Here is a 25,698-nt window from a genome sequence, read left to right as displayed (position 1 = left end):
GAAATAATATGAGGCATTTTTTCCCCTTTCTCTTTCTGAGAAAATCTCTCCCTGGCAACCATCAAAATTTGTCCTGTTGATTTTGACTCTCACTAGGATATTTGTAAACTTGAGAGAAGCAAAACTCTGCCGCCGTTCTTGGGGGTCCTTAGGGCATGGCTTTGCTCTGTGATTGCGATGGAGACGGCTCTGTGGGGCTGCTCCTTTGTAACAAGCACAGACGGTTCACCTGTCACAAAGTTACCTGTAAATCATCTCACATCCACAGACCTGTAAACCAGAGTTTATTTCTGGATCTCGCCGCCAAGTAGGAAACGTTGCCCATCTTGGAGAACTCTTGGTTTACATCCAAAGATGCAATGCTGTTTATCTTTGTAAACCCTTTTTCACACAGGTCCTGATGGCTACCAGTTAGTGAATGAATTTGTGTACCGTTCATGTTTATTAATGTTCAGGAAAGTTAGTGTTAGCATCATCATTGATTGATTTGGAAGGAACGATTCTTCTTTGTGGTTCATTGGAACGGCAAAAGTAGGAAATGCCACACACCATCCCACTGCATGTTAGGCAGGGCACTGGCATTCTCTTACTGTTGCACCAGTCAGCACATGTCAGACACAGAATGTCACCCCATGTGGCCAAACTGAGTTCCTTGCTGGAGCCTTCTAACTTTGCTAACTTTATTAAAATGTCGAAGACATTAAAAGGAAAGGAAATCAGCCTGGTTCATTTGCTCTTCAATGTCCCTTCAGAAGGCTGGCCTGTTTGGAGCCCCACTTCATTCTCCAAGCGGGAGAGAGGTGTCCCGCACAAGACTGTCTGAGGCTGAACCTCAGGTGGTTATCGTGAAGGTACCTACACGGTGTTCAGTTGTCAAGCATCCACCGCAGCAGGTTGGTGGCCGTGACTAGGAGCGCAGCTGCCCTCCTGGGTCCCCACGCTCCAGGGACTTGGCTGCTAAGGAGACAGGAGACCAGGTGGATTCACACGTTTATCACTTAGACAGCAGAAGTCAGACCAGCAGGGCAGCAGTTCCCCACCTCCTTAGCCCCCCACACAGGGTGATTCTGAAGCAGAGGGAGAAGCCGGCAGGTGGTCTGGGTGGTGGGTCACTGCGCTGGGGGAGCCCTCCCCCAGTTACAGCCAAGTAGTCTGACAGACACAGAAGCCTGCAGCTGTGCCCTGAGGGGGAGGGAGGGAGGTGGAAATCCTGTGCTCTCCCAAAATGCGGGTGGCGCGTGGGAAACGGTCTTGTGGCAGCCCCCCACCCCACCCCCACATGAGGGAACATAGGTGAGAAACGGCTGCTTGGCAGCTGCCCACAAGACCGCTTGTCTCCCTTCATTTTGGGAGGAATTACGGGGCATCCCGCCAAGACCCGGGTCAGACTGCGGTTCCGCTTTGCCTTCCGTGCCCTGTGTGGGGCCGTGCCAGGTTGCCAGCATGCTGTGGTGGAGCCGTTCCCTGCGGAGCGCCCTGCCCGGCCCTCAGCGTGGGAGGAAGCTTCAGAAGCGCATCTGGAGCCTGTGAAGCTGGGTAGGTGAAAGTTTTGAGGCTTTGGAACTTCAGATATAATTTTATCTAAGATATGCTTCAGGGACTGAATAGCCCCATCTTCCATCTTTGTGTGTGCCTTGACACACAAAGGCTTGCTTCTTTTTCACTGTACATGCCCAGCAAGAGTTGGCAGTGTTGGTGTGTCCCACACAGCCATTCAGGGACCCAGACTGAGGGCAGCAGCTTTTAACATCTTGTAGCTGCAGCATCTGCAACTCATGGTCCCCTCCGTCATCCCAGCAGGAAAGGACACAGCCAGAAGGTCACGTACAAGCTCTCCCATCCTTTGCCTAAAAGTGACCCAAGTCACTTCTGCCCACAGCTTACTGGTCAGAACTATCATATGGTGCAAACTAATGCCCAGGCTGGGGAATATCGAGGAACAGGTAGAATAGGGAGCATATTGCCTTTGCCACAGATGCACATTTCCCCAGAGTGAATCTACCAATCTGGCTGAGCACTCTTACAAATGGAGGGTAACCCCAAACCGGTTCACGCGGGAATGCTTTACATTCACAAAGTGCTTGCGCAGTAATCGCCCTTAGAAAGAGGTAGAGAATCATAGATGCAGAGGGAGGGGTTTGCCCAAGCCTGGGACAGTATTCCAGTCTTCAGAACCTGCCGTCGGTCTATGCATGCTGCCTGGATGGAAATCCACACATGCTTCAGTCTATAGTGATCGTGGTAGAGGCCAGGAAGATCATTTTGTACTTGTTTGTATTCAATGGAAATCAAGTGGTAGGTAAATGCTGTCCTGCCTCATCGGCGATGCAGTGCTGTTCTTGGAACAGTTCGCATCCGCCGTTGTGACCTGAAGTCTGCAGCGCGGGAAGCTGAGGCCTGTGCAGCCGGAGGGGGTGAGGCGGTGTCAGCCTGCGGGCGCAGAACATCCTACCCTCCACACAAGTCTGAGCAGAGATTGGATTGCCGGTCCTCAGAAGCGCAAAGCAAGAGAGTGTAAGAATCACAACTGTCATTATGCACTTTCTCTTACTCTGATGCTGATATCAGCTGGCTTTAAATATATTTTTAACCTTTCCTTTGGTGATAATTATTAAATTCTTACCATAAAACTCACAACTGATTTCATTTTTTACGCTTGAGATTAAAAGGACAGATCCAGGTTAAGTTAGCTGATGAAGACATGAAAGGAGTAATAAAATTATATTCAGTTTTCAGTGTTTCTCAAAGACCTGAAGGAAAACAGTCTCTGAATTTCATAGGATCTGTCAGTGATGAGAGAGATGTCAATATTCTGTTGAGTTGTAATTAAAAATTGATAATTTGGGGGAAAGCCTTGTAAATGGCCTTTCTCCAGTCTATGCAGTTGTGACGTGATCACACGCAGCCCTGACAGTCCTGTTCATAGAAGCTGGGGGGCCAGCAGTTTATGTTGGCACTGCCAGAGCTCCAGGCAGAAACCGTGTGTGAAAGGTTGAGGGGAGGTTGAAAGGAACACGTGTGTCCAGAGCCCCACAGCTCGCCTTATCTGTGCCATCTCTGTGGGTGCGGCACCGGGGTGGTGCCCTCTCTGGCTTTGCAGAGCCAACCGGGAGAGAGTGGAGCTGTGTTGGTGCTTGAAATGCAATGCAGTATATTCCTTTTCTTTTTGTCTTCTCCTCCTCCCGCCTCCAATCTCTCTCCCCTTTTGGAAAGGGGAGGTCTTGAGGGACTGGAATCTCAGAGAAAACACTGAGCATGCACTAAATTATAGCTGTCTAATTCAGGTATAGTCCTAAATCATATACCCCCACGGGGTATAGTCCAGACACCTAGTATCTTTCCTGGCCTGTGAGAGGCGAGGACCGCAGTGAGGTGCACCAGGCAGTGTGATGTCCTCGGTCTGAGCAGCTGCGGCGGCAGAGGAGGAAGCAGCCGTTCTTGTTACATCATCAGCCTGTAGGGACAGGGAAGCCTGACAGAAATCGTTCTACACAACGAGGGTAGACTTCCCACTGTATTCTCTACCACGTATCTCCGGAATAGAGGAGAGAGTTCCGTGAAAGGAGGACTTGGGAAATAGTTGACTTGGGAAATAGTTTACATTCTAGAGAATTATAAAGTGTTCTTTTAAATTTTCAAACAAACATGAAAGAATGAATTAGCTTCCCTTTGCCCATCCTCAGAAACCATCAGTATTTGGTCCATCTTGTTCCACTTCTCCATCGCCACCCCTCTTTTATTTTTCAGTTGGAGAATTTTAAAGCAGATCCTAGATGTCATTTGGAGTACTTACTACTCCAGATCTCATAACTAGAAAGTGGTGATTACCGGATTCAAGCCTCTGCGGTCTGGCTTGGGTACCCGTGCCGGGGGGAAAGGTGGGGGTGAGAAACAGAGCCGCCAAGCAGACCACTACAATGACGTTGTTATTACAAATTAGTGTACCTAACAGTCCTCCTGAGAACCTCCGAACTATTTTTGAATCTGGGTGCTCCACATAATTTCATAAGAGTGTGAGTGTGTGGAGAGTGGGTGCAGGACCCAGTATCAGAAGTGTAGCAGCATTTCATTGATACACTCATGAAACTCCAGTTTACTGCAGGGGCTGCTTCTCTCCTGAAACATATTTGTAGAAATCACTATTTGCGGATGCACTCTGCTGCCAGTTCAAGAATTTAACATAGCAGGGATCAAGCATAGGTGACATCTGACTGAAAGCCTGAGCCCGTGGGGGTCTCCCACTGTACTCCGATAAAGTGTGATGAGCAAACTCATTAACGGCAGCATTTCTGGGGTGATCAAAGGCTTGACACTTATTCTTAACTGTTTGAAAATACACCATTTTTAAGGAATATACAGAACTCAACTTAAATGACTGCTAATGTCTCAATGGTACTGAATCAATGATTTGAATTTGACTGAGCCCAAGCAGAGAGCTCAGATCCTGAATTAGGTCCTTTGTGATCTGTGAGGATCAAAGGAAGATCCTGGTTAAGGACATGTCCTGCTTTTAAAGACCTGCCCCCTTTCTTTGCATGAGTGAGCCACCAAATCAGAACAGGCTGGATATACTAGACATGGGGCTGTGGAGCAATAGTGATCCCATCGGGAAGGCCCACCCTGCCAGTGGGCTCCCTCCCTGGGCCTGGTAGCACTGAAGGGCTGGCTGCAGGCGCAACACATGGCCCAGACTCAGTGGGGGTGGGCTCTGGGAAGCCTCTGTGTGAAGTGGTCATAATTTCCCTGGAGGAAAGGAAGGAGGAAGAGATTTCAATGAACCTGAACACTGGTTACTCTTTCAGGTCAGCCAACTGAACTCTCAGAAAGCCAAGAGGAGAGGGTGAGAGGCAGGATTAGTAAATTATGATGACAAAGCTGCTAGGAAGAAAAAGACAGGGAGGGGACAGGAGGCCTGAGCACCTTGGAGCTAGAGTGGGCATCCCAGGTTTCTGTGTGGGCAGAAGTCTGCTGAAACGGACCATTCCTGAGGACTGCCTTTCCGTCTCTGCATCTCACCCTAATGCTGGGGCTGGAAGGTGAGCGGGAAGGAGAGGCCATAATATCCAGAGACATTCTTAACAAAATAAAGGGAGGTTTCTGAAACCTGATGGCTCCCGATTTCCCTCTGCTTTAAAGGAACATACCCTAGTGCAGTTTCCCACATTATAGTGCAGTTTCCTAAACTTTGCACTCATTACAACCCTAAATTCTCTTCCTCCTAGGCACAGAGTAGACCCACTTCCTTCTCACAGTAAAGCGTGGCCATAGACTGAGTTCCAGCCAGGGGAGTGTGGGCAGAAGGAGCATATTTTTTGTACACCTGGAAGTAAAAACCTCCCAATTCTTTGTCTTACTTTTTCTGTGTTTTCCTGGTCTTCAGACCAAACATGCTCAAAGTGATCTTAGAATCCATGTGTTGAAGAAGGAAGAGACTGTCATTCTTAGTCCCTGGAAGAATACATGGAAAACTACCACAGATCAGAAACATATTTTTGGAATTTTCATAAGCGAGAGATAGGTTCTGTTGTGTTAAGCTACTGAGATTAGGGAAGAGGGGTACTTGTTAAAGCATCCTGATGTTATCCACTCTACTACAAATCTTTTTCCTGTTCTTATCTGTATATAACCTATACTGTCACTTATTATTTTTAGATCAGTTCACTTTTTGTGAATTTTTACTTTAAAATTAAACTTTATTTCATTATCACAAATGGAAAACAGTATCACTACGAATAGACGGTAGCTCTAAAAATACATTGGCTGAAAACAAAATAACATTAATCATTTCTAGATAGAAGCAGTTGCCTGGAGAAGGTTCTTCACATGAGACCTGCTTTCTCTATGTTTGAAAGGAGGAAATTAGCCGCTATTAGAAAAGTGTCAAAGGCATATTAGCACCAAACTGGGATTTATTCCTTGACAGACTCAGAAGTGTTGACAAAGAATTGAAAATAACTTCCCCTTAGTGTGGTTCAGTGCTATTTAATGTTGTGTCTCAGCTATGTGAAGTCATCTGTTTACTAGTGGTACACATCTGCACTTGGGAAACAAAGACTAAGTACAGACCAGATGTGAATGAAGGCTTGAGGATGAGTAGAAAGAACTGTCTCCACAATAGAAGATACTTACTGGTGCATGATAAGTAGCAGCATGATTCTTGCAGGAGTGGGGTAAAATGAGACTGAAAGATGCAGAAAGACTTGGCAGCCTACAGTATAGCATTTAAAGTTTAGATTCCGTATATACATATATATATATGCATTTTTAAAAATTGAGGTATTTGTGGGTTCCACCTCTAGTGTGATGGAGTAAACTTTGAATATACTAATTATCCACAGACAATGAGCATAAACTCAGTCCAAATATAAAAAAATAGCTACCTGAAGGTTTTGAGAGTGAAAAAAGGCAGGCAGGTTTTGTAGAGCAGTAGGTATCTGGAAGAAGGATCTGTAATGGGGTGAGTTGTCCATTTTCGCAGCTCTGGTCTGGAAGTTGCAGTTGTGGCCTGTCACAAGACAGCTGAAGCTCGGAAAAAAATTGACCTCTTTCTTGCCTGAGTTAACAAGAGGACAGAGGCTGGTGTGACTGCAGCTACCTGAGAGTGAGAGGGGAGTACAAGCAAGGAGAGAATCCGACAAGGAGAGCCCTGAGTTGTAGGTGTAAACTGCTCGAGTCTCTGGGTGACTCTTGGACAGACCCAAAGCATCACAGGTAAAGATAAAAGACCTTAACTGAGATTTGATCTGTTATCTACTGTAGGTAAGACAAAGTTGGTAGCTTAACAAAGTTAATTGCCTGTTAAAATAAACATTAACACTATTCAAAGCAATATAACAAAATCTGGAGTCTCCATACACACAACACAAATTGTATAATCCACTGTATAACCCAAAGTTAATGGACTACAAAGAACTAAGTCACATTTTCAGGAGAAAAATGGTCAGAAGTCAACCCTGAGATGATCCATATTTTGGAGTCATCAGATCATGATTTTAAAGCAATTCATATAATTGAGATAAAGGAAAATGTTCCTGTAACAAATGTGTGAAAGTATAGGAAATTTCAATAGGAAAATAAGTATAAAAAAGAACAAAAAACAAAACAGCAGCAGAAACACAGAAACCAAGAATGCACTAACAGTTACCAAAGGGAAAGGGACTGGGGAGGTTGGGTGGGAAGGGAGGGATAAGGGCTGGGGGAAGAAAGGGGGCATTATGATTAGCATGTATAATGTGGGGGGGTCATGGGGAGGGCTGTGCAACACAGAGAAGACAAGTAGTGACTCTACAGCATCTTACTATGCTGATGGACAGTGACTGTAATGGGGTTTGTGGGGAGGACTTGGTGATGGGGGGAGACTAGTAAACATAATGTTCCTCATGTAGTTGTAGATTAATGATACAAAAAAAAAAAGAAGAACAAAAGGGAAATTTTAGAGCTAAAAAAACACAGTGTCTTAAAAAAAACTCTGCATACGGATCTATAAAAAGAATATGAAAATGGTGTTCCCTAAGATTCCTTCAGACTTTAAAAGGCTGTGGTTCTAAGTAAATATGGAATAATTCCACAATTATGGAGATGAGAATTAGGCAGTTTCAGGTAAAGGAAGATATTTAACATGCATCTTCTGTGGAGTATAGATTGTCTTTTCTTAAAAATAGCTGCTGGCAGGTTACAAGCAAGGATTACTGTTGGAGTCTCAAAGGAAGCTTGTAATATTAGTAGTGGGTAAATGGGATCTGATGTCCAGGATATTTGAGTTTTCTTAATAAAGTCATTGTTTGCTACACAATAATGACTGACATTTATCACATACCTACTATGTGCCAGGCACTGTAATGGACCCAATACATGTCATGTATCTTTTAATACTCAAAATGATGCAAATAAGAAAAGTCATAATTTCCCTATTTAATAAATGGGAAAAATATGTGTAGGGAGGTCAGGGCAACTTACTTGTCTTACACCATGTAGTTAATGATGGTTAGCTAGGGTTTGAACCCCTTCCTGTATATCACATGTCCTCCTCTTTGGAATTTATCAAATTTAAAAGTTGACATCTTCTTTGTCATCATCATCATCCATAGATATTTTTGAGCATTTCAGAATAATAAGTTACAAGATACGTGATCCAGTGGTGATGGTAGGTGGGCACACACCTTCCCAAGAGTCCAAGGAGCTAAAAGCTCTTTTTCCCATCCTCCTCTAATTCTATCTTAAAACTATTAACCTACTTAAATCTAACAGTATTTGCCAACGTGATTTGTTATTTTCCACTATTTGGAGAAATAAACCGAGGCCCAAATGAATGGTAGTGTCAGAGGTAGGTGTAAAGTCACATGGCTGGGTCAAATCCAGCTAAGGCCTTCTCTTACCTTTAAATTTTGAATCTCTGTTCTAAAACCGTAGTGGTAAGGACATGTTTTTTGAAGTGTTCCAGGATAAACTGGCTCCTGGCAAAGTTTGGGTAGTGAAAGGATGGGAATAGCATCTACATAAGCCTGTCACATTTTCTCCTGTCTCATGTCTGGAATGTCTGGAATGTCATGGCAGGACATCAGATTGGTAGTGACATTTACAGGAGATGGAACATTTTTAATTGGAAAGATGGGTTTTTAAGACCTTACTAAAACCAAATTATAAGTTTACTTAGAACCATATAACCTTCTAAAGGTGTGAAGGAACCTCTAAATCTTAGAGAACATCATGCCACTTCAGAGGGAGGCATATACAGTCAGTCATTCCGGAAGCAGGGCTACCATTCAGGTGACCTCTAACCCTCAATTTAGAGCATCCTTAACCATGCTTTCCTTCTTGAAAGAATGAGCTCTTTGCCAGCCTTCCTGTTTTGTCTTTTGAACTATTATCCCTGAAAACATACTTAAAATGAAAATGTGCTTATTGTAGTTTAGTTTTGTTAACCCATCTTGAGACAAATTATCATTTGAAGATGATTAGTGAACTTGGGGAGAAATTTAAAAGAGGAACTTCACTGACTTTAATAATCTTGATTACCTTTGCCAAAAGTGTAAATACTGTACTTGAATAAAATACCCAGCAACATTCAAGACTTTCTTTGACCTGCTGTTGTACTAGATTTGATTGGAATCAAAGGTTGTAACCTTTTCAAGCCATATCACTGTGAAATATAGCAAAATCCCTAGTAAGTCTCCAAAATATATCATAAAACATGACTTACGTAGAAATTTTTAGGAGAGACAGTTGTTACTAAGCCATTATTCCAAGTTAAAGCTAATAGGCACAAGAGTCCCTTAGGGTTCCGGTTATGTACAACTGGGTGACCCTTCTTAGATGTTCTGTCCGAGAGTTTGCATTAAAAGCAAAGGAAAAGCCACAAAACCAATTGATTAGACATATATAAGACCATTTTTCAGATTAAAGTTTAGATTTATTGATTTGAAAAGGATCAATCATAAAAATAGGATTTGACATCATATACTAAGATATTGGCATTGATAAATTCCATAACAATTAAAATGAGAATTTTTGTGCAGTGTTTGAATTTGCTAGGAAAAAGAAAAGATTTGCAGCAGCACGTAATACCCATGTCATCTTGCTTTGCCCTGAGAACTACAGAGAAGCGCCTACATTCTGGCTCAACTTATTCCTGGCAACAGTACCACGAAGTGCTTTATTTTAAAACAGAGGTTTGTCTAAGGGAATATCATCATGGAAGGGGCAGCCCTTCTGAACAAAGACTTGGCGTCATATAAACCATCTGACAGTAAGCTATAAAAAACAGACATGAAATAAAGAGTGAAATCCCACTGTCATAAAGCTTCTATGGCAGTTGATTTTTACAAGAGGTCCTTGTGTACTAGAAACTGGTACCCGGAGCTCCTCACACTGTAACACTGTATTGTAAGTGAGATTGTAGGAATGGAAGTCCCTTGCATAGCCCCGGCGTACATTTGGTACCAGGTCATTGTAATCTCCAGTCAGAACAAATATTAAGCATCTGTTTGCTCTCCAAGGTGACATTTCTGCCTCTAAAATGTTATGTCTCAATTTACAGTGTTTACTTCTGATAGGAAAGATCATGAAAGAATGACAGACTGTGTAGTACTGGAAGACGGAGGCTTCTTCCAGAGGCGTCTGAGTAGGTCTCCTACCCGCCTTTGATTTCCAGGGGAGTCAGGCATTCACAAGCGACCCTCTCAATCTCAGGTTGTGCCCTAAGTGCTGCAGCGGGGACTCCTAAGTCTCTGTCACAGCGGCGGTGACGGTGAGGGAGGATGGTGATGAGCTTGTTAAGAATACAGGCCCGGCCTCTCGGCGCCTCTGGTCGCGCGGAGCTGTTATCCGCGCGCAGCGAGCGGACCCGCTTCCTGCCCCCAGGGGCAGCGGCCGCGGCCCGGCCCCCGCGGGGACAGCTCAGCGCCCGCGCCGCTCCTCCTGTCGCTGCGAGTGGCCGGCGGTCGCCGTTCCGGGGTCTCTGCGCCCGCGGGGGCCGCCCGAGCCGCCCACGGCGCCCCTGGGCCTGAAGCCCACCTGCAGCGTCTGCAAGCCCACGTCGTCCTCCGTGGGGAAGCAGGGCCCGAAGGGGGCGACCCTCCGCCACCGCGGCGCGGGCCGGGGCGGCGCGGGCTGCGGGGCTCCGGCTCGGGGCGGTCGGTGGGACTGGGGGCGGCGGCGGCGGCGGGGAGCCCCGCGCTGCACCTCGGCCGCCGCTCCGCAGAGCAGCGGGGGCGGGGGCGGCAGGCGCAGGGAGCAGGAAACTCACAGGAGGTCTGCTCGGCTCAGAGACACTGAATGCAAATCTGCTCCAGCTGCTGAAAAAAAAAGTTTCCACCAAAGGAAAAGGCAGAAGACATATTTTTAAATTAAAAAATCCCACCAAAGCTCCTGAGTCTGTTTCTCCCATAATCACTGCAGAATCAATCTTCTACAAGGGAGTGTATTAGCAAATTGGAGATGTTGTTTCTGTAATTGGTGAACAAGATGGAAAACCTTACTGTGCTCAGATCAGGGGGTTCATCCAGGACCAGGACTGGGAGAAGAGCGCAGCACTGACGTGGCTCATCCCCACTCTCTCTAGCCCCAGGGATCCTGCGTCCCACATCATAGGACCAGAGGCGGATCTTCCAAGGAAGATGGAATACTTGGAGTTTGTTTGTCATGCACCTTCTGAGTATGTCAAGTCACGTTCATCACCATTTCCCACAGTCCCCACCAGACCAGACAAGGGCTGTATATGGACTCATGTTGGACCTACTCCTGCAATAACTATTAAGGAAACAGTTGCCAGTCATTTGTAGTTTCAAAGGTAAAACTGATTTCCAGTTATCTTGTATTTATAGCACTACAGGATATTCCACATGTTTCTTTTAATGACATTCTTAGATAGAAAAATGACTCAAAAGTTTTTCCCAACTACCCAGTAATAATTAGCTCATTTATCGCTAATCACTTGAGAAATTAAAAGGGATAGCAAAGAATCAAATACATTTTCAAGTGAAATACTACATTCTGTATGTGTATCTTCACAGGCAAAAGCTATCATTTCCAGAGACCTTTAGGAGCTGGTAGCGTCTATTTTTCTCCATAATTTATATCTAGAAACTCATTAAATGGATTGTATTTTTCTATAAGAACAAAAAATTAAGGTAAAGTAATTAAGCTACCATGGGGAAGGCAGGATAGCACAGAGAAGACAAGTAGTGACTCTATAGCATCTTACTACACTGATGGACAGTGACTGTATGGGGGTATGTGGTGGGGACTTGATTATGGGGGGAATATAGTAACCACAGTGTTGCTCATGTGACTGTATATTAATGATAACAAAAAAAAGAACAAAAAAAATTTAATTAAGCTACAACTAACAGTATCTATCACAAAGTTACACAAGCTTTAATTTCTTCATCTAGAAAATGCTAGACAGCCTATTGGCTGCTTTAACCTTAAAGAAACTGATTGGTGGATTATTTTATTACCCCAAGCTTTTTAAAACTTCCTTTTAATTCTTCTGTAGCAAACAGGGCTTCAGAATCATTTTGTTGCTCTTAATGGATCTGTTCTCCATTGTTCTCTCTTACCTTCTTAGTCAAAACAAGGCTTCCAATCAAATAATAAAATTTTCTGGTGCTAACAGGCAACTTCACTAAAAGCACCAGGGAAACCAGTGTTCAGGCATCTCACTGGGTAGTTTCCTGACTACCATTAGAACAATCCGTGGGCAGTCATACAAATGATTAAATAGGTCATTAGCATCAATATCTTTAAAAAGTCTACCCCAAAGTTAAACCTTCTGCTTTAGACTCCTAATAACAGGCCTAAAACAAACATCTTATACTTACAATGCCTGTTGTTCAGGAAATTGTCCAGAATTCAGGTACAGGTTTTACTTCGAGTGCAGGTCAGCTAAGTAAGGGAGTGTGAAAATGGGAGGAAGTGGGGATTGCACACACTTGCCTCCCTTTGTACCCTGATTTAACCAGCACTTTTCAACCCCAGGAGGATTTGTGAGAATCTAACTTAATGAGAATGATTTCGAGCTGTAGCAGTTTTAACTGTTAACATTTTTCTACACAGTCATGATTTGTGTGTTGGACAGAAGCAACTGTAGATAATTCTATGTACATAGTTACCTCTTTGTACACAAAAATTACAGTGAAACTGTAAATACCATTGTAAATAAACGTCAATATTCAAACTTTTGGATTAAAATATTTTTTATAATGCAAAAAAAAAATAGTTAACCCTGCTTCTCTACCTCTGCCTCTTCTGCTGTCACGGTTACTCAGATATCCTACCTCAGTGGCTCAGCTCCAGACATATTCCTCTCTCTTCACACCGCAGAGTGACCAGGAAATACTCAATGAAGTGCTTTTTTCTCTTTCGTACCCACGGGGTCTATCTGACATCTCCTAGCAATGTGAGGATAGGCTACATCTGCTTCTGGCTCTTGATCCTTCAGGACTGGCCCGGTTGGGCAAGGCCAGGGTTGCCTGGGGGGACGTTACTCATCCCGGGTTCAGGTAAGAGGGCCCGGGTTGGGAGGCGGCACACCCAGGGGGGACGCTGAGGGAGCAGGGCGCACCATGGACCTGGCCGGAAGAGCAGGCGCCCGCGCAGTGATCTGGACTATAGTCTGGCTGCTGCTGTCACTGCTGCTCCGAGAAGGTGGGTCTGATGCCTCGAAGGGGCAGAGCAGGTAGAGTGGGGGCTCTAGGGAGGAGGGTCCCTTCACCCCCTGCAGAGAGGGTCGTGGGAAGGGAATCCCTCACTGAGCCAATTCAGCTGTGGGATGAGTTCGCCCATCTTCAGTGGAGAACTGTGGGAAGGTGTCCCTATTCGTGGCAGGGATCCCCCACCTGAGTATAAGGGGGCTGTGGAAGGATGCTCCCACAGCAGGCACAGGAGCGTAAAGGAAATGTGCCACAGTGTATTTCATGGCACCAGATTTGTGGGAAGGTTTTCCTTACTCCTGTCCTGGAAAAGGGTGTGCAAAAGCAATGGCTCGGCTGGGAACGGAGGGCGTGGGAAAGGCTATTTCTCCTTTGGGGCAGGAGGCTTCAGTAGGGATCACGCAGTCCCACTGGGCCCTGCACCCCCAGGAGCGCAGGCTCTGGAGTGCTACAGCTGTGTGCAGAAAGCAGATGATGGGTGCTCTCCGCAGAAGACCAAGACCGTGAAGTGCGCGCCCGGTGTGGACGTCTGCACAGAGGCCGTGGGGGTGGTGGAGACCAGTGAGTGTGGGCCCCTGGTCCAGGCGTACCCCTTCAAGCTCCTCCAGCTAGCCCCTGCCTCCTTATAGCCCGCCCCACCCTCTGAATTTGGCCACACCCCGTCAACGCAGCCCCATCCCTCCCATTCAGCCTGGCCTGAGTCCTTCGTTGTAACCAAGCATTAAGGTTTTGAGGGGTGCGGGTGCGGGGCTGAGGGGGTGAATTAGGAGAGCCCGGATCTGGTACCTCGTCCTCTTCGAAGGCACACCCTGTCCATTTCCGCTCAACTACTGAGAGCCCTTCTCCAGTCTGTCCTGCCAGAAGCCTCTCCTCCCCAAACAGCCTCCCCTACCCATCGGGCTCCCTGGTGAATGAGATCCCTCTAGGTCCTCTTAGGTTCCTTAGATGGAGACTCCACCCCTCCGACGCGTCCTCGAGGGATCCCGCCTCCATCTGAGGCCAGGGCTCCTAGGAGGACCCAACACTCTCTGATCCTGTGCCTTTTTGACAGTCGCTTAGTTCTTTCTGAAGTTGCTTTCTGCGGTTTTGTGCCCCTGTCGCTCTCCTGCATCCCTGGCTCTGTCCAGCGTCTGTCAACCTGTCCGCCCCCTCGGTGTAAGCCCTCTGAGGTTGCGCCCCTCTGTCTGTGATTCTTTCCCCTCCAATCTGCTCTTTCGGAGGCCCCAGCCCTCCGACTCTGGGCTGGCTATCCTCGGGTGCGGATCTACTGGAGGCCCCGCCCCTAATGCCCCGCCCGCTGACCTCTCCCTTCCCCCTTCGGCAGTCCACGGACAGTTTTCAGTGGCAGTGAGGGGCTGCGGATCGGGACTCCCGGGCAAGAATGACCGCGGACTGGACCTGTACGGGATGCTGGCCTTTATCCAGCTGCAGCAGTGCTCCCAGGACCGCTGCAATGCCAAGCTCAACCTCACCTCGCGAGTACTCCACCCCGCAGGTAGGACCAGGGCAGCAACCACGCAGACTGAGGGGCTGGGAGTGATCACGTGCTGCAGGCGGGAGAGAGAGGCAGGACTGGGGGCGGGGCCACGAGGCAGGAAGCGGAGCTTCACTGCTCTAAGTGCCAGGAGACTGGAGCGGGGACAGGCCTAAGGTCAGTGGGCGGGCCCATATTCCCCAGGCGGGCCCGAGGTTGAGCTGGGCATCCGTTTAGGGACGGAGATGTGGACCCGAGGGACCCGGAGCAGAGCTTCTCGACCTTTCTTTCCTACTCAGTCCCCTCTCAGGCAATGAGAGTGCATCCGAGCCCAACGGTGTCGAGTGCTACAGCTGCGTGGGGCTGAGCCACGAGGCGTGCCAGGGTACGGCGCCGCCTGTCGTGAGCTGCTACAACGCCAGCGACCGCGTCTACAAGGGCTGTTTTGATGGCAACGTCACCTTGATGGCAGGTGAGAGAGCCCGGGAGCTCGAAGCTTACAGGCGTTGCGGTAACTTTTCTCAGGTCTCGTGGGCGCAGGGAGTCCTTTCCCCAAAGCGCTCTCCCTCCAGCGCATTCTGGGAATCGTTGGCCTAAGTGCGCGTCTTGACCCAGAGCACCTGAGAAATGTGCTGTCCCTAATAGAGCCTGGGGATACGGGTGCTTTTGTCTGCAGTGCTTTGGGGAAATACGTTTCCTGCCAGGTGCAGGGTGTGACGAGGTGCTTTCGGAAACGTATTTCAGCTTCCAGGCTTCTGCCTGGGCATTTTGTAGAGTCTAGTTTTCATTTCTTAAAACCCGGGTTAGCACCTGCACCTAACTACTTAGAAGAGATGCTCCGCCGGCCTCCTGGCGTTTGCTAGGTGTGTTCTGGGAGATGTAGTTCTGACTCTAAGACTGCATTTTGGCTCGGCTGGGTGGGAGGGATGGAGGGGAAGTTTGTCCCCTCTGGTCATGTGAGAGGTGTAGCCCTGCCCAAACCTTTCTTACAAGGCATTGTGGCGCTCCCAGTTCAGTTCACACGCTTCAGCTCTCAGTATGGAAGTGTGGTCCATGTGTAAACACAGGGGAACAGTGTTTCCCAAAGTGGGGCCTGAATCGAGACTTGGATAACTGGATGCAGAGCCTGTCTGTCTCGTGTTTTGGTGGTTCTGCCCTCAATTTACCCCCGTTTCATTCTGGCTCTGCCTGCCCCCCTCTCTCCAACCGCGTACCTACCAGTGTCTCCCTCCTGCAGCTAACGTGACTGTGGCCTTGCCTGTCCGGGACTGCATCCTGGACGATTTGTGCACCCGGGATTCCGTGACAGGCCCAGAATTTACCCTCAAAGGCTCCTGCTGCCAGAGGTCCCGCTGTAACTCCGACCTCCAAAACAAGACCTACTTCTCCCCGCGGCTCCCGCCCCTTGTCCTGATGACGCCTCCTCAGCCCACCACTCTGGCCCCGACCACCTCTGTCACTACTTCCATGCCACCCCCGACCACCCGCACCTCCACCTCGAAGCCCCCTCCAGCCCCAACCAGCCGGACTCCTCCACAGGAAGCAGAACCCGAGATCTCCCAGGATGAGGACTCCAGCGTGGCCGGAAGTGCTGCTGGCCACCAGGACCGTAGTAATATGGGGCAGTACCCCGCACAAGGTGGACCCCATAACAAAGGCTCTGCAGCGCCTTCCGCTGTGTTGGCGGCCCTTCTGTTGGCTGTGGCTGCTGGCACCCTGCTTTGAGCTTCTCCACTGGGAAACCTCCCTCCTGTCCTAGTTCCCTGGCCCTGGGCACCTTCTCTTCCCATACTTCCCTTTCCCACCACTGGGCTGGGCTGGCCCAGCCCCTGTTCTTCCAGTCTCCCCCAGCCTCCCCAGCTTCTGCTGCACTGGTTTGCGGCTTCGGGAAATAAAAGTTACTGTTGTGTATCTCCTGCCGGGTGTCCTAGCTTTTTGGGGGCAGCGAGTGGATTCCCTTCATCCTTGTCTCTCCCTCACCTCCACATGGTGCCTGGAGCAGAGAGGTCAGAGCTGTCACAGGGAAGGTGTGAGAGGCAGTGCGAAGCCTCCTATTTGCTTTCTCTCAGTCCAGCTGGAATATGGGGGGCAGCGAGGATTTACAGTTCCTTCCTCTGATGGCTGCTGCACCTGCACCCCGCCTTTGTGGGAATTATTTTGGCATCTTCTTACTAGACTGTGAGCTCCTCAAGAGCAGGGACTGGGCCTTGTGCCTCCTTGTGGTCTCTTTCTGGCACAGAAAGGCCTCAATAAAAATTTAATTACTTTGTGTAGTGTTTTAAAGGAGTCGTTTCATCTCATTTCTTACACTAACTTCTTGAAGCTGAGCTGGGCAGAAATGCCAAGACCTTCAGCAGATGGAGAAGCTGAGTTCTAGAGCCGCAGCCTTGGGGGAAGGCGGGGTTTGAACCGCTTGTGTCTCCTGGGGTTTAGCCAGCCTGTGGGTGATTCCACTGTGAGGGGCACGTGGATGAAAGCAGTGTGGGTGAATGGAGCTGCTGGCAGTGTTTGGGAGCAGAGGGGAGCTCCGTCTACTGGTTTGTGCACATCCTTAGGCCTCAGTTGCCTTGCCGTATGTCTCATTTCTTCAGACTTGTCAGGGGCCCAGCCACTGCCTCCCACTTGTCCAGAGGGCTTGAGGTGCTGCAGTCAGTCTTTTCTCGCTGTTGGGGACCTGGAGTCTGAGCCCCACCTCCATCTTCTCCTATCAGATGAAAGCATAGAGGCCTCAGGGAGGAAAAGCCTGGCTTGGGAATGGGAGGCCCTGGCAGGCTTCGGGATTGCTTGAGAGAAGGGCGGCCAGATGCAGGGAATAGGAGATAATAATAGTAACACTGTGATATCACTATCAATAGGGAATAGCATGACAAAACAATGGTAAATTATCTTAGTAACAAAATAGGGAATTCATGAGAGCATGAGCATCAGCAGCCACAGAGCATCAGTAACAGTAACTATAGTTCTAGGAATGTTGGTCATTGCAAAAGAATTCTTAGCTGTGGAAGCCAGGCCTATTCTAAGGGTGTTTGCTTCCATCATGTTTTAATTTTTTGTATACCTTCTCAGAGCGGATGATTGGGGAAACCGAGGTTCAGATGGCAGAATAACCAACAGCAAGTAGTACATTTATTATGTGCCAGTTACTCTTTCAAATGCTGTACTTGAGTTAATATAACCTACACAACCATCTCACGAAGTAAGTATCAGCCGTCTGCATTTTATAACATGAGAAACCAGGCCCAGAGAGGTTGATAAACTTGCCCTAGGGTACCCAGTGAATAAACAGTGGAGCCATAACTTTTCCCTCAGCTTGACTGAATTTAGGCTTATTCCTGCTTCTTAAACCCCTGACCTTTCTTTCATCCAGAGCCTTCCAGAATTCAGATGGCCTAGCCACAGAGACCCCAGACATCCCTTTTCTTAGATCATTTACTTTAGAAAACTTGTTATAAATTCTTTCTCTGTTGTTTTGAGAAGTAGGTAAATCTCCTTAAAAAGCCTCTTGCCAGTTTTACAGTCCAGGAAATGTCTTTCTCAGACCTGGGAACCTTCTCTTTGAAATGTCAACATGAAAGGAGCTACCCCTTCTGTCTCCCAGTTTCCCTGACTTTGCAGATGCCTTTCTTCAAGTAGTAAACTACCTCCTGTCCTGAAGATGTGAGTAGGTTTCCTTTCCCCGAGGTCACAGCCTATTTGCAGACCCAGACAACCCTCCAGCTCCCCCAGCCCAGCTCTTAAAAAGCCCACTGCCCTTTGTTTCAGTTGAGTTGAGCTCAGACTGAGTGCTGGCCTCTCTCCCCTGCTGTGCAATGCATGAAGACTTCCTTGCCTGTTTAATTCCTTGGGTACAGTTTTTCTTTGACAGTCATGAGCTTTCAACCCTATGTTACAGCTTCAGGCCGACCACTAGGTAACTGAGCTGTTTTTGCGACCTCAGTGGTGTAGGGCTGAGGCGGCCCGGGTTCCTGAGGGTGCTGGGGCTGGAACTTCATCACCTTCACTCCACGGGGGCTTTTTCTGTTCTTTGAAGGAAGTTCTAAGGTGGGAAAAAGACTCTGGGATACCCCGCTTGCGTAGCTCAGCCTAGGGCTCCTTTCTGACCTGAAGTCTCCGGGACCCCCATGGCCTGCTGAGGCCTGTGGTGGGCGTCCATACCACAGCCTCAGAGCTGAAACAGGTGTTGAAGAATAGCATTTTTAAAAAGGTAAAATCACAGCTCTTGCACAGATAGAAAATGAACACCTATCGAAGATTTTATTTCACTCATTTTAATGAGGGACTGAGTAAAATGTTCCAACAGTTCAAAGAAGAATTAACAAACACCTGTGTATTGATGATGGAGAATGCTGAAATTTATAGGTGGATGTCAAACTGGTCAGTATCCAGGGGGAGATAATCAACTGTATTCTTCCACGCAGGAAGCTTTTGCTTTGCTGTCTCTTTGCTCTCAGTTTTGTGTTGCTGTCATAGTTGAAGACAATGAATGGTGGAGCTAACCCAGAAGTGTGTGCTAGACAGGACACCCAGTAATCCTTTCTGTCCATTACAAAGCCTTTCCCCCCTAGGAGCCCTGGGTGTGGTGGCAGAGGCTCAAGCAGTCTGTCCTCAGATGAGGCCACAAGAATTGGAGTGAGGGGTTTCACAGGTGCAGATGAGGGGACAGAGGAAAGATATTGTCCTAGTGGCTCCCATACTGATGGTGGCGCCTTTTTCACCATGACTGTGCAGCCACCCAGGGTGGTGCATTTCAGAGACTATTAGTTTCCTACAGCTGCTGTAACAAGTTCCACAAACTGGTGGTTGAACAGCAGCAATTTACTGTCTCGCGGTCCTGGAGGTTAGAAGTCCGCAATCGAGATGCTGGCCTGTGCCTACTGCCTTGGAAGCCTCTGGGTCTAGGGAGGATCTTCCCTTCCCGCTTCTGATGGTCCTCAGCTTCCCGTGGCCTGTAGACTCACCACATCAGTCTCTGCCTTCTTCATATGGAGTACTCCCTGTTTCTCTGTGTCCAAATTTCCCTCTTCTTATGAGGACACCAGTCATATTAGGTGTAGTTCTACCCTCATGACATCATTTTAACTTGATTAAATCTTCAGAGACCCTATTTCCAAATAAGGCCACATTCACAGGTCCTGGGGGTTAGGGCTGCAGCATATCATAACAAAGACAGCATAGAAGAGAGGCCAGAGGCCAGACCTGTGTCAGCAAACCCTTTCAAATCTCAACTCTCTTGTTAATCTGCACCCTCTACTACGATTACAGTTTCACTTTGAGGTTGAGCTGGAAATTCTCTCCAAGCCTCAGTTTCCTCATCTATGAAATGGGAATCATAGTTCCTACCTTTAGGACTCTTGGGAGAAACTGGTAATGAAGGTCAAGAATAGTGCCTGGCATATGATAAATGCTTAGAATATTGGGAACCCGTAGAGCTGGTAAGGGTGATTCAAACGCATAGGGTTGAGATGAAAAGTATATTTAATCAATGAAAGATTACTGAGATAAGATTGCAAAGGGAGATTCAATAGCAGTTCTTGTCCTACAGGGCAATAAAACCTTAATCTCAGGTTATTTTGTCTACTGGGCAGAAATAATTTCCGTCTTTCCCAGGCAAAAATCCCTTGCAACTTACCAATTTTCTTGTCATTTGCAAAATTATTTGCAAAGTTAATGTCCAGACTTTACAGAGTTTGGGCCCTTATCAATAATAAATAGTAAGACATACAAAGCTACATTCCCTCCCAAAATCAGATCACCCCTGAGTGGGTCTGTTAGACAATGCTCCAGTAAGATACTGGAAATATATGTGGTTCCCCTTTGTTTTATTTCTAAGTTTTAAATCAGCAGTGCCCAACAGAAAGATATTGGAAGACATGTTGAAATTACATCTGTAATTAAAAATTTTCTAGTATTCACATTGAAAAAGTACAAACAAGGTGTACTTAGTTTTAGTAATAGCTTTTAATTCCACATACATAAACATTATCATTTAAATATGTCATCAATAGAAAAACATTATCAATGAGATACTTGGGGGACTTTTTTTGTACTCTTTGGAGTCCCATGTTTATTTCACGTTTCTATTACATGTCAGTTTGCACTAGCCCTGTTTTAAGTGCTCAATATCTAAAGCTTTACAACTTAAAAGGACACAGCGTCGCCTCCATGGTCTTGGGCAAAATCGTGCACAACCTGAATCTGATCTTGTGGAAACATGGGGCAAGCCTAAACTGAGGGTGATTCTACCAAATAGCTGACCTCTGCTCTTCAACAATATCCAGGTCATGCACCGCAAAGATTGGCGGGTGAAAGGACTCGGAAGGACCCTGACTGCAAAATGCTGCTGCTGCAAAATTGCTGCTGCTGCAAGAGACGTGAGTTTAACATTTGACGAAAATCTCAAGGAAGCCCCATCCATTAGGAAATTTATGTTCAGTGTTAATTTCCTGATTTAGATGAATGTATTCATGAATATGGCCTTGTTTTTAGGAAAAACACTCCATTGTATATTAAGAGATGAAGGGGCAACCGTGTCTGCCACTTACTGTCAAGCTATTTAGGAAAACTTTTTATATAGAGAAAGAGAAAATTATAAAGTAAATGTGGTAAAATGTTAACTTTGAGGAATCTGGCTGAAGTGTGTCTAGGAATTCTTTGTGTCATTTTTACAACTTTTCTGTAAGTCTGAAGTTAAAACATTTTTAAAAACCCAGCAACAGTAAAACTATACAAAAGTAGAGAATAACAACATACCTACCACATGGAGTAGTTGTGAGGCCTACAACAAGCTCATTTATATAAAACAGGACAGTACGTGGCATCTAAGAAATCCCCACTGTTATTGTTTCTTTCATCTTTAAGTCTCTGACACCTTCCAGAGAGTAGATACCTGCCAGGTAAATGCTTGTTCAGTCTTTTAAAGCACCCGCTGTTCCTGTGTACCAGGTGCCGTGGTAAGCACTTTATGTGCCCCATGAATGCTCAGGGCAGGCTTGTAAAGTTAGCGGTTTGTTTTGCAACTTTTATTATGGAAAATCTCACACTAACGACAAATTGGAAAGATCATGCAAAGCATATCCACTCGCCTTCCACTTAGATTCAATCACCTTCACCATTTTTCAGGCCCCCTTATGATGCTTCATTTTACAGATGCAAGCACTGAGGTACAAACAGGATCAGGTCACTTCCCCAAGGTTTCCGGGAGATGGGATCCGGACCCAGGGAGTCCGACCCTGGAGGGTGCCCCCCAAACAGCTAGCTCACATGTTAAGTGTTGGGTGACACAGATGGGAAGGCCCTGCCCTAACCTGTGGCTCACCATTTAGTGCTGCACCAGCCACATGCAGCTGTATATATTGAAGTTTAAGTCATTACCATTAAATAAAATTTCAAATTCAGTGTCTCAGGCTTATTTCAAGTGCTCAAATAGCCACGTGTGGTCATTGTATGGATGGTGCAGATGTACAAATTTCCATTATTACAGGACTGGACTTCATGGGTAAGATAGAAAAGGCCTGTGATTTCCATCCACGTGGCAGTGGCAGGGATGGCGAGCATCAGGGCCTGGTTAGAAAATAGGGGCAACAGACTGGGGAGCAATTCAGCCAGGTGGACATTTCCTCCCCTCTTATCTTTAATCTACTCTTTTTAACCTTTAATCTGCCCTCTTGTGCCTGTTATTTTTTCCTACTCTCCACCCTCCCTCTGGCCTGTCTATCATTAACATCAATTCAGTTGTTATGGTTTCCTAATTGTGTTGGCAGATGTCATGTTGAACTTTCCAGTGGGCTGAGTCAGAACTGTTTTTACACTGGAATCAATGTGTCTCTTTGGCTTGCTTCGGACTGAGTATATTCACAGGGAGAAGCTGGGTGTGGAGGTTGGGTTGGGAGAGGTCCAGGTTTGTGTCCTCTGTTTATTACCTGCGTGAATTTGGGCAGGTGACTTCGCCTCGGGGAGCCACTGTGTCTGTGAAATGGTCATAACCACGTGTGCTTCCTGGGATAGCAGGGGACCGATGACAAGAAGGCCAGTAACAGCCCTGGCTGTGTAGCGCATTTAGTAATCCAAAGCTGCTGTTATTTTACAAATGCTGTCCTCTGCCTTCTCTGCTTAGAGTTCTTCAGGGCAGTGCATTTGTTCGAGACACAGAGTGCCAACTACAGAAACAAGATCTAGGATTTCAAGCCAGTGAATTAGAAATCTACACGATGACAGTTTACAGGTACCGTGAGGGGTCACGTCCATGGATGGAAACTCATGTTGGGGTTTGTGGGCCATTGGACTTTTTTAAATTTGTTCCTGTGAAAAAATCTGACTACCACTTCAGCAAAAATGGGCAATGTGGTTGTTAACAAAAGATCTGATAGAATGTGCTCCTGTGTTGTCATTTAATTAAAGAATGGCCAGAATATCCCAGTCCCCTCCTTTACAAAGAATAATTGTCATTTCCTTGCAAAGCAATCCCTAGATCCCCCCTTGCCCAGTAGGACTTCCGTGCCGATGGAAGCATCCGCCCGTCTCTGGTGTGCAACGTGGTAGTCAAGAGCACATGTTGAAGGTGTCCAGGGTGAGACCCTGACGTTTTCATTTTATTTAATTTGAATTAACTGAAATTCACACAGCCGCCTGTGGCTTGTGGGCCCCATACTGGACAATGAAGCTCTGCACGGAGAGCCTGAGCATTGGTGAAACAGATGGAGGGCTTGCTACTCATCCCTGGCTTGGTCGAACAAATTGTGATTCCTGATTTGGGATCTAAGCATTGACATCATATCCCCGCCGAATTCATAAGACCGTTTTTGGGGACTAGTGTCTGTGCTTTTCAGAATCAGTGTGGCCGTGCACTGGTCATTTAGTTTCTCAGGAACTTGGATACCCAATCTGTCAAATGAGGGATGATAATATCCCTTTTGCAAGGTGTTGTGAAGTCAGGCTAAAATCCTAACGGAGCTCTGCCTTTTCCTAGCTGTGTGACCTTAGGCAAGTTATTTAACCTTTCTTGGCCTCAGTTTCATCAGCTTTAATTTGGGAATTAATATTACCTCCCTCGTGAGATTATTGTGAGGATTAAGTTGTATCTGCAGAGTACTCATAGCAGTACCTGGGACATGATTCAACCCGTATGTGTATTTGCTTCATTATAATGTACTTGTGAAAAGACTAGACAAAAATTGTAGGTCATGAAAAAATTTAGTGAGTCTCCACTGGTGATTTTGGTGTTTCTTTACTGTTTCTCTTGGGAGTTATTTTCCCGTGTTGCATTAACAATTTATAAAACCATGTTTGATGCTCTCTTTTTAAGCAACGCTATTTTGCTTTGTGATGCTTTTGTTTTTGTTTCACAAGTATGTTTCATACTAGTCTTGATGTCAAATACATTCCTTAGTCCCAGTGTAATCAATCAGACAAGTTTTAAAAGCACTGCTTTAATATTTTTTTAAGTGGAAAGACCTCGAAATTATAGAAGAGTTACAAGCAGAGTACAAATAAATGATTTATCCTAAACTGCCCAGGAGTGAGTTGCCAGTATTATGTCCCATCACCTCTGGATGTTTAGTGTGCATTTCCTATGAATAAGGACCTTCTCCTACAAAACCAAAGTATGACCTCAAAAATGAAAAGTGTTAGCATTGAAAAATTACTACATCTAATCCTCCTTCTCCATTCAAGTTTTACCAGATGTCCCAATAATGACCTTCCCAGCGAAGGTTCCAATCTAGAAGCTTGCACTACATCCCCCTGTCCTGGCTCCTTAGCTTCCTTTAGTCTAGAAAAAGTCTTCCTTCTTTCCTGGAGCTTCATGTCTCTTGTGGACATTACAGGCCAGTTTTTCTGGTAGGAGTTCCACTAATTTGCATTCATCTCATATGTGCCATGGTCCGGTTATGCACCTTGGACAGGAGTGTCACAGAAAAGCTGTTAGCATCTTCCTCCTCCCATCAGGATGTGTGCGGTGTTGCTCCTGCAAGGCGGTGTCTTCCGGACTCCACTGCAAAGTCACTCTTTTCCCTTTTGTAATTAATGTTGGTTCTGGGGAGATATTTTGGGATGATGCAAATATCCCATTCCTCATCAAACTTCTGATTTATTCATTTATTTAGTCTCATCAGAATAGACTGAGAGCATCAATGGGTTACAATTATACACATATATACACATGTAAATATTTATATACATATTTACATCTGTATTTATTTTTACATCTCTGTATATTGAAACTCATGAGTTTTCCCTGGTATCTTCAATTCCAACCCAATGCTACAGGGTTTATTCTAGCTTTTTTCTTCCATGTAATTGCAGCTCAATTCTCCATCGGCGAGAAATCTGGCTCCTAAAGTCCTTAATGTACTTATTTAGCAGCTCAATTCCCCCTGAAAGTAACCAGTCTCTTACTCTGCCACTGTCCACACCCCCGATCCCTTGGGTGGACACCCTGCTTACCCCACCTGGGCTCTGATGCCCTGTTCTGAGCTCCATGTTCCCCCCACTTCAACCCCTTTTCCAGACACCTCCTTCCTTGTGTTCAGGAAGGGAAGGGAAAAGAGAGGAAGAGATAGATTCATGTGTTTCAAATAGAATAGATTATTGTTTTGCTCTTCCAGTTTCTACTGCTAAGTTTCTAGCTCTGCTTTCCTCTCCTTTTTCTTGTTAGAATGCTAGATTCTGCATGACTTCCATGTTCTTTTATTGACCTGGACATAGCTTAAAATTGTTCCTGGTACAGGGCTAAAGAGGAGTTAGAGAAAGAAGGAGAAAGAGGATGACCCTCCAGAGCAGGAGGATCTAGCCCTGTGCAAGGCAACAGAGGCGGGAAAATGACATCATCTCATCCCTGCATTTTTCCCAAGGTTTGCTCTTTGAGGTCCATGTTTGCGCTTGGGAAACGGATTCCAACCCCAGGCAAGGCTGGCTGGGGACAGGGCGGGAGGCTCCGCCCCAACTGGCCTTGCTGGTTTCGCTTCTTCCCGGGTTTGTGTTTTTAATGAAGGGCTTATTTAATTTTAATTACATAAGTATTACATGAATATCTTCTTGCTGTAAAATATTCAAGTAATACAGAGAGAGCAAAAAGAC

The 25,698-nt window shown here is 46.3% G+C and overlaps 1 protein-coding gene across 1 annotated transcript; it reads left to right on the top strand.

Moving 5' to 3' along the window:
- The first annotated feature begins 13,049 nt into the window (after nucleotides 1-13,049).
- Nucleotides 13,050-16,901, top strand: LOC130681018 (ly6/PLAUR domain-containing protein 3-like). Its single transcript, XM_057493033.1, has 5 exons — nucleotides 13,050-13,146; nucleotides 13,581-13,712; nucleotides 14,476-14,646; nucleotides 14,936-15,097; nucleotides 15,863-16,901. The coding sequence occupies exons 1-5, from the start codon at nucleotides 13,065-13,067 to the stop codon at nucleotides 16,348-16,350; spliced, it is 1,035 nt and encodes a 344-aa protein (XP_057349016.1). The 5' UTR covers nucleotides 13,050-13,064; the 3' UTR covers nucleotides 16,351-16,901.
- Nucleotides 16,902-25,698: the final 8,797 nt, after the last annotated feature.

The sequence above is a fragment of the Manis pentadactyla genome, chromosome 15 (genome assembly GCF_030020395.1).
Source record: "Manis pentadactyla isolate mManPen7 chromosome 15, mManPen7.hap1, whole genome shotgun sequence".
Taxonomy (NCBI): Eukaryota; Metazoa; Chordata; class Mammalia; order Pholidota; family Manidae; genus Manis; species Manis pentadactyla.
Note: the sequence above shows the minus strand (reverse complement) of the source record. Positions and strands in the feature narration are given on the sequence as shown.